The sequence below is a fragment of the Branchiostoma floridae genome, chromosome 3 (assembly GCF_000003815.2).
Source record: "Branchiostoma floridae strain S238N-H82 chromosome 3, Bfl_VNyyK, whole genome shotgun sequence".
Taxonomy (NCBI): domain Eukaryota; kingdom Metazoa; phylum Chordata; class Leptocardii; order Amphioxiformes; family Branchiostomatidae; genus Branchiostoma; species Branchiostoma floridae.
Genome location: NC_049981.1, coordinates 19,396,710 through 19,405,924, shown reverse-complemented (window position 1 = coordinate 19,405,924; position 9,215 = coordinate 19,396,710). Strand labels below are relative to the sequence as shown.

Genomic DNA, 9,215 nt, shown 5'->3' with positions numbered 1-9,215 from the left:
AACCGCAGGCAAACGTGGTGTCGTTATGTGTTCCAAAAAAAAAACAAAAAAACTCTTCGTTTTCCATCAAAAACGACGGAAAATACTTCGAAACGTCACCCCAGTGACCTTGAATTTTCGTAAATTTCTGTGAAGTGATGATTACCTGGCGAGTTAATTTATTTTGGTGGTAACGTCTCCAAAGTGTTACGTTTTGCTGGCAACAATCGGACGACATTTTATGTGACCTGGCGTAAATAAATTATGTTAGTCTTTGTGAAAAATTTACACTGTACTCCAATAAAGAAAAGCACATCAACCAACAGATAGATTAGTTCCTCAAAATCTTGTCAGGTAAGATGAACTTTCTATCCATCATTTGTCTTGTTTTATTCTATTTTCATTGTGGTCATGTGTTTGTGTGTGTGTGTGTGTGTGTGTGTGTGTGTGTGTGTTTGGGGGGGGGGGGGGTGGCAATAATAATAATGGACGAAGTAAAATACTGGCATTCATTCATAATAATTTATAATTTATGTTGCCTATTTATTCTTATTTATCCTAAGGAAATTTTACATGACCCCTAGAATGATAAGTGGTGTCAACATGTTTGATTTCATTGCACTATTTGCCAAAAACAGGGCTTTTGAAACAGCTTTCACCACCTAGCTATTCTTCTTAATGCAACCAAAGCATTTGGCTCTAAGCTATCTAAGGGTGGTCATTTGGAATCGACAGTGAATCAGGCAGTGTGTGAAATATGTGCGATTCTTGGCAATCTTTAAGTGGACCGAGTACACAGTGTGTTTAAGTGTATGATTCTCTGTAAACTCTTAAGTTGACACAACTTTTCAGTGGATTATAAGACTATGCAATGTGTGTTAGTAAATACTCGTGACGAAATATTACTGGGATGACTGGGACGATTGTTGTTACAAATAATGCAATTGTTATGGAGGACACCCCATTTTATGGTATTTTGCAACTTGCAGATAAAAAGGTGTTATCTACAGATATGTTTTCAGCATATGATCTGCAGCTATTTTCTTTATTTCTTGAAGTTGAGTGTTTCATAATTGTCGACCAATGTCTACTTATTATCTTATGTTATATTATACATGTATAAAATTTGTTGACACAATATTTTTAGATATGCTATAGTCTCAAAGAATGCTGCTACATTCTAGCACTTGTGATCTTTCAGGAAGAATGCCTCGGCGTAAGAAATTGACGAAGTTGAATGCCTGGAAGGCAAAGCAGGAAACAAAGAAACCAGCTGATGAGCAGAAATTGGAGGTAACAGTGCAGGAGCCAACAGATGACCCGGAAGTACAGGTAAGAGTGCGGGAGCCAGCAGATGACCAGGATGTAGAGGTAAGGGAGCGGGAACCAGCTGATAGCCCAGAGGTAGTGGAAACAGGGGAGTGGAAGGAAGAGTTCATGTTCAATCCCTTCACAGGAAATGATCAATTGGAACTGGCAGACCAGCTGAACCTTTCTGTTGAACGATATCTCAATATTCAGGAAAGGAATGTCCCTTTGGAGGCACCAATCAATCCCATCAGAATTATTGGGGATGGTAATTGTTTCTATAGAGCTATTAGTTACCTTATTTGTGGCACCCAAGACTATCATGATGTATTAAGACAGCGTACAGTTGAATATATGTCAACATTGTCTGAAGATGTTTACAGGCCTTGGTTGGCATTCGAGCACCCTGAAAAAACCATGGACCAGTACCTGTCTCGTGATGGTCGAAGCATGCAGAATCGTCATCCAGCAGATCCTCGAGCATGGGCCACACAGGTAGAAATAAATGCGATGTCTTCACTACTGGGAAGACGCATCTTTGTGTACGGTAAGCATGGCTTTAACTTTAAGTGGGAATGGATGAAGTACCCATGGTGTGAGAGTAATACAAGCATGTTAGATGGTAGAAATGCTATATACATGCAACATACGAATGGTAACCATTTTGATGTTGTCACAGCAACAGTTTTCAACAAAAGACAGACAAGGAGTATGTCACGGCGCCACAGAGAGGAAACTACAGAAGCCTCACAAGTTGCCTGCATCAAGAGAAAGACTGTGCTTAATGCCAATAATGATGACGACGACCGAAAAAGGGCCAGGCGAGACCGAGAAAGGAAACGATACCAGGAGGATCCGAAATATGCCCAGGCCCAACGGGATGGAAAGAAGACTCGATATAGCATAGATAAACAGCACGCCCAGGAGAAGCGAGATAGAGCGCAGGAGCGAGCGCTGGAGCGCTATCACACTGATGATGACTATGCCCAGCAGAAGCGCGAAAGGGAGCAGGAGCGCTATCACACGGATGATGACTATGCCCAGCAGAAGCGCGAAAGGGAGCAGGAGCGAGCCCTGGAGCGCTATCACACTGATGACAACCATGCCCAGCAGAAGCGAGACCATGAGAAAGATAAATATCATACGGATCCAGATCGAAGAGATCTGAAAAAAAGAAATGTGCAGATTAACAGAGAGAAGAAGCAGAATTTAACGGATGTCAATAAGGACATTGAACAGTTCCAGATGGAATGCAAAGAGGGACCAGAATATGTTTGCACTGTATGTCACAGGCTTTTGTTTCGCAATCAAGTCGTAATCTGTCATCGTGATGGTAAAAAATCAAGGTATGTTCGGGCTGTTAAGCACTGTCTTACAGGTACGTATGTACATCAATGCAACGTGGACTGCAGCCCACATGCGTGTCCCATAGCTAAGTCATCTAGGGGTAAAGAGTGGATATGTCACTGTTGTCATAGGCACATGATAGATAAAAAGACAATTCCATACGAGGCTCAGAGTAATAAGATGAAGCTCCCAGAAATACCCCCTGAGCTGAAAAGTCTCAATACTCTGGAGTCCCAACTGATAGCCAAGAGAATACCATTCATGAAAGTTGCAGCTCTCCCGAAAGGGGGTCAGAAAGGTGTTGTTGGCCCAGTAGTGTGTGTCCCAGCAGATGTGAGTGAAACACATGCAATCCTTCCCAGAATGCCTTCAGAAGCTCAGTTAATCAAGGTGAAACTTAAGAGGAAGCTACAGTACAGTGGGCATCACATGTATAGACAAATTAGTCCATTGAAGGTTGATGTTGCTTTGAAGTATCTTGTTGAAAATAATGAACATTACAGCGGTACGTCTATTGATGCAGACTGGGCTACTTCTTGGAATGAAGAAGGAGGCCTTGTTGAACCATCTGATGCTGAACAAGGAGGGAATGGCGCCTTAGAAGTTCATACTGCTCCTGAGCACCGCAAGTCTGTCACTGAAGAGGGGGATCATATGGAAGGGCCAACTAGGAATGATATGGAAGATGATGAAACAGACAACGTTATTCGACAGGTAAATGAGGAAGAAGCCATGGAAGTAGCAGCTCTTAGTGAGGAAGAAACTGTGGAAGAAGCAGCTCTGAGCAAGGAAGAAACCATGGAAGAAGCAGCTCTGAGCAAGGAAGAAACTGTGGAAGAAGCAGCTCTGAGCGAGGAAGAAACCATGGAAGAAGCAGCTCTGAGTGAGGAAGAAACTGTGGAAGAAGCAGCTCTGAGCAAGGAAGAAACTGTGGAAGAAGCAGCTCTGAGCGAGGAAGATACCATGGAAGAAGCAGCTCTGAGCAAGGAAGAAACTGTGGAAGAAGCAACTCTGAGCGAGGAAGAAACCATGGAAGAAGAAGCTCTGAGCGAGGAAGAGGAACTAGACAGCCGCTTGCGGGGACTGCCACATGACACTTGCCTCCAGCCAGTAGATATAGGACAGGATTTTCTTGACCACCACGATGAACGCGTCATGTGTGTGGCTCCAGGAGAGGGGAGCAAACCAATTTCTGTGTTCCAGGAGGTTGGGGGAGAGGCAATGTCCTTCCCTGTTCAATTCCCTACTGGAAAGTTTTCTTTTAATGTTGATCGTGATGTACGTATTACGCCCAGCAAGTACTTCAAGGCACGCCTTATGGGTGCAGATACGCGGTTTGCAAGCGACACTAACTACATATTCTTTGCACAATACGTAACAGAGTTGCGCTTCATACAGTCGAATATTTCCATATCTATGCGCAAAGGTTCGCCGACGACAAGTGGCGGCCATAAAATATCTGCTGGTATGTTGTCAAACAAAGAGGACTTACAGGCTATACTTAAGTCAGATGAAGGCTATCGCTTCCTTCAGCCAGTCAGGGGTACTCCGCAGTTCTGGGACAAGGCGCTAAATGAATTGTATGCAATGATAAGACAGCTGGGAATTCCCACGTGGTTTGCTACGTTTTCTGCTGCAGATTTGCGCTGGCCAGAAGTGTTAGAGGCGATTCGACAAGATCATGGCACAGTACCAGTAAGCGACTTGTCGTGGGAAGAGCGTTGTGACATTTTGAAGAGTAATCCTGTCACAGCCGCTCGCATGTTTGATCGCAGAGTCAAGCTGTTTTTCAAACACCTCATTAAATCTCCATCGCAGCCAATCGGTGAGGTCATAGACACGTTCACGAGGACTGAATTCCAGCAAAGGGGCTCACCCCATATCCATTGTTTGTTTTGGGTGAAAGATGCACCAAAATTGGGTGTAAATTCTGAAGAAGAGATCTGCTCTTTTGTGGACAGATATGTGTGCTGTCAGCTGCCAAACTCAGAAACAGATAAGGAGTTATTTGACATAGTTAGCCAGGTTCAAATGCACCGAAAGGGTCATACATCGTCATGCAAGAAAGGTGGCAAGATCTGTAGGTTTGGATTCCCTAAGCCTCCAGTGAATCAGACATTTCTGTGCAGCCCTGTCTCCCTACAGGACCTGACCGATGAAGAATCAGCATCCATTGCTGGAAGGAAGAAGCAAGCCGAATCTGACCTGAAAAAATTCTGGGATGTGTTGGACAAGAAAACAGAGCCAGAGAAGTGCTCCACTGAGGACGTTCTCAAGGAGGCCAATCTCACCACTGCACAGGTCTGTGACGCTTTGAACTTGATTGCAAACAGGAAGCAAGTATTCCTCAGACGCGAGCCAAAGGACATGTGGGTGAACAATTTCAATCCACATCTGCTCCGAGCTTGGAACGCGAACATGGACATCCAATATGTTCTCGATGCGTACAGTTGTGTCAAGTACATAGTATCATATATCAGCAAAGCAGAAAGAGAAATGGGAAAGCTGCTCAAACAGGCTCAGAAAGAGGCAAGGGAAGGCAACGAGGATGTACTGACAGAAATGAGAAAAGTTGGCAATGCCTACCTTCACCACAGGGAAGTGAGTGCCCAGGAGGCTGTCTATCGGGTCTGTAGCCTGAACCTGAAGGAGTGCTCAAGACAAGTCACATTCATTCCAACAGATGAACAAGCTAATCGCTTGTCAAAACCTTTGGCCGACATTCAGAAGCTTGCAAGTGAGGGAAACGGTGATGAAGAAAATATCTGGATGCCGAGCATTATGGATCGGTACAAGGCGAGGCCACAAGAAGAACCTTTCCGTTCAATGTGTGCAGCAGAGTTTGTCTCCGAATATCGCGTCGTTTCTTGTTCAGGCCAGCAAGAAAATGCTCAGCAGTCTTCCAGAGGGGAAGCAAAGCATGTGTTGAGGGATAATTATGGGGCTGTACAAAAACGTACAAGATCTGATCCAGCTGTCATCCGCTTTGCCAAATTCAATAAAAAGAAAGAGCCAGAGCGATTCTACTTGACATTGCTCAAGTTGTACTTGCCACACTACCTTGATGCACAGTTGAAACCACCACAATATGCAAAGTATGAAGAATTCTACTCGAATGGCTTTGCTCCCATATCAGACAGGGAGGATAAAGTAAATGTCATTGTGAATGGAAATAGGCGTAAATTTGAGCAAAATGTTGAGGAACTTGAGCAGGCTCGTAAAGACGCAGAAGATGGTAATCTAGAAGATGTTTGGGCCCAGATCTTCCCCGAAGTGGAACAAGAAAGACTTGATTGTCTAGATAGGAGGGGAGAAAATGAAGTGGATGAGGTTATTGAGGGCACTGAGGATGACATTCCTGACCTAGCGACGACTAACAAATCAAAAGAAAGAAGCTTTACCCTAGAAGCCTGCCAGACGAAGATCCAGTATAAAACTGCGGTCCCCATGATGCAGTCACTCAACCCAATGCAACAGGGGGTCTTCTATTTTGTAAGGAAGTGGTGTATGGAAACTGCACAGGGAAAGCGACCAGATCCCTTTCATATTTTTGTGACGGGTGGTGCGGGGACTGGAAAGAGCCATCTCATAAAATGCATATATTATGAAGCTACCAGGTTACTAGGAAAGGCACAAGAAAACCCTGACAAGGTCTCTGTCCTTCTTACGGCACCCACAGGAACTGCTGCATTCAATATTGGTGGGAGCACTGTCCACCATGCCTTTCATCTGATGTGTGTTACGAAGACGTATCAGCCCTTGTCTGAAAGTACCCTTAACACTTTGCGTGCTCAGTATGAAAGCCTCAAAATTGTGATTGTAGATGAAGTATCAATGGTCGACATGAAGCTCATGTCTTCTATTCATGGTAGATTGGGTCAGCTGACACAGTCAAGGTCAAGTGCAAACTTTGGAAATGTGAGCATCTTGGCAGTAGGTGACATGTATCAGATCCCTCCAGTCAGGGGACAAAGTCTCTACAGGGGAAAAGATTTCATTGACTTGTGGAATCCAATCTTTGAAGTTGTTGAACTTGAGGAAATCATGAGACAGAAGGATGATGCTGCCTTTGCAAACCTTTTGAATAGAATGAGGGTAAAGAGAAAAAAAGACAAACTTTCTGATGAAGATGACAAAACTCTATCATCAAGGGTGTTATCTACAGACTTTGCATCAAGTGATTATCCTAAGGATGCACTTCACATCTTTTCCACCAATAAAGCTGTTGTAGATTATAATGACAAGATGTTGAATCTCAGGTGTTCAGATGTTACATGTTTTGAAGCCTCAGATTTTGTCAAAGATCCCACCACAGGTTCAATGACAAGACGACCTCATGCACAAGGAGATAAAGACGACCTCCCTGATGTGGTCAAAGTTGGGATTGGTGCTCGTGTCATGCTTTGTAGAAATGTCAATGTTGAGGATGGTCTAGTTAACGGTGCATTTGGAACAGTTACAGGTGTAACAGGTGGCCAGCAAGATGCAAGTGATGGTGCAACTGTCTTTGTGAAGTTTGATAATCCAAAGGCAGGTGTGCTTGAAAGAGAAAAAAGTGCAGTTCCCAGTAGTCTACCGGAGAATTCAGTTCCGATTCGTCAGATTGAGGACAACTTGAAGAAATTAAGTAAAGTCAAACGCTACCAAATTCCTATCAAGCTAGCCTGGGCCTGCACAGTACACAAAGTACAGGGCATGACAGTTCCTGAAGTAGTTGTCTCCATGAAAAATATTTTTGCTTCAGGTATGGCGTATGTGGCCTTGAGTAGGGTATGTTCCATAGGCGGTCTTCACATTACAAACTATAAGCAGGAGTCCATCTACTGTGATGAGGAAGTGCAGGAGGCAGTGAATAAGATGAAGCATTTCGAATATGTATCCAACCCATTTACAAATGTTGGTGACAGATCTGTCGGTGAAGTGTTGAACATTGTCCATCACAATACTGAAGGACTTATTAAAAAGAACTTTGAAAGTCTGAAGTCAACTTGTTTGGTTGAAGCTGATATCATATGCCTGACTGAGACATGGCTGTCAGAAAATTTGCAGTCCTCCCAGTTTCAGTTGGAGAGTTTTAAGATGTTTCGTAAAGACAGATCAAGTGGGCATGCTTGCGAGGAAGCTTCTAATGCGACAAGGAATTCCAGTCATGGAGGCGTGGCAGTATATGTATTATGTACGTGACATATACAAGTGTTCTGAAATTCCCATCCCAAATGATATCAGTCTAGAATGTGTGGTTATGCAAGTTTCTGCTGACTGCATGCCTGTGAAACATCTAATTGTAGCCATTTATAGACCCCCAAATGTTCGCAAAGACTCATTCATAGCCAGTTTGGAGAAACTCTTGGGGCACTTGTCTGCAGTGGAAAGAAGTAACACAGTGATTCTTGGTGACTTTAATGAAAATTTGATGTCAAGTGAAAACAAAATGATCCTTTCTTTCTTGATGCAAAATGGCTTCAAACAGTTGATAGAGTCTCCTACAACTGAAAGATGTACTCTCATTGACCATGTGTACATTTCACAACTGTCAGCTGTTGTTAATCATGGTGTAATACAGACATTCTATAGCTACCATGATGCTGTATACTGTACGTTGTGTAATGATGAGATAAAATAGCAATCAGAGTCAAAGAAAGGAAGTGTGTGTATTGTACCAGGTCAGGCCTTGTCGAGCTGAGTTGAAGGTTGACATTCTATAGTCACCATGATGCTGTATACTGTACGTTGTGTAATGATGAGATAAAACAGCAATCAGAGTCAAAGGAAGGGAGTGTGTGTATTGTACTAGCTCAGGCCTTGTTGAGCTGAGTTGAAGGTTGACAATCTCTATAGTCACCATGATGCTGTATACTGTACGTTGTGTAATGATGAGATAAAACAGCAATCAGAGTCAAAGGAAGGGAGTGTGTGTATTGTACTAGCTCAGGCCTTGTTGAGCTGAGTTGAAGGTTGACAATCTCTATAGTCACCATGATGCTGTGTAATGTACATTGTGTAATGATGAGATAAAACAGAAATCAGAGTCAAAGGAATGGAGTGTGTGTGTATTGTACCAGCTCAGGCCTTGTGGAGCTGAGTGAATGAGAAATGGGAGTCTATGGTGCTCCATAACTGAGAACCTGTGAATGAAATACTTGGCGCCAGCTTCCGCCCTTGCCACACAGCATATTCAGTGGTGGCAAGGGGGATGGGGAATGACAAAGGTTCCCGCTCTGGCTCTTGCCAAAATTGGTAAGAGGGAGCCTGGTGGATGCCTGTGAATGAAGTACTTGGCGCCAGCTTCCGGCCCTTGCCACACTTCACATTCAGTGGTGGCAAGGGGGATGGGGAATGACAAAGGTTCCCGCTCCGGCTCTTGCCAAAGGACAAGAGGGAGCCTGGTGGATGCCTGTGAATGAAGTACTTGGCGCCAGCTTCCGGCCCTTGCCACACTTCACATTCAGTGGTGGCAAGGGGGATGGGGAATGACAAAGGTTCCCGCTCTGGCTCTTGCCAAAATTGGTAAGAGGGAGCCTGGTGGATGCCTGTGAATGAAGTACTTGGCGCCAGCTTCCGGCCCTTGCACACTTCACATT

At 44.0% G+C, this 9,215-nt stretch overlaps 1 protein-coding gene across 5 annotated transcripts in view; it reads left to right on the top strand.

Moving 5' to 3' along the window:
* The first annotated feature begins 469 nt into the window (after positions 1-469).
* The window catches only part of LOC118411233 (deubiquitinase OTUD6B-like), a 10,162-nt gene continuing 1,416 nt past the window's right edge, over positions 470-9,215 (top strand). For 2 of the 5 annotated variants that reach the window (XR_004830653.1, XR_004830652.1), the window contains exon 1: positions 1,127-1,311. Coding sequence is in view for 3 of the 5 variants with exons in the window: in XM_035813369.1 (XP_035669262.1) it covers positions 1,147-1,834 (688 nt within the window). In the remaining 2 variants the exon portion in view is untranslated. Of the gene's footprint in view, positions 1,835-9,215 lie in introns of all 5 variants that reach the window. The other 3 variants (XM_035813371.1, XM_035813369.1, XM_035813370.1) reach the window with 3 other exon arrangements.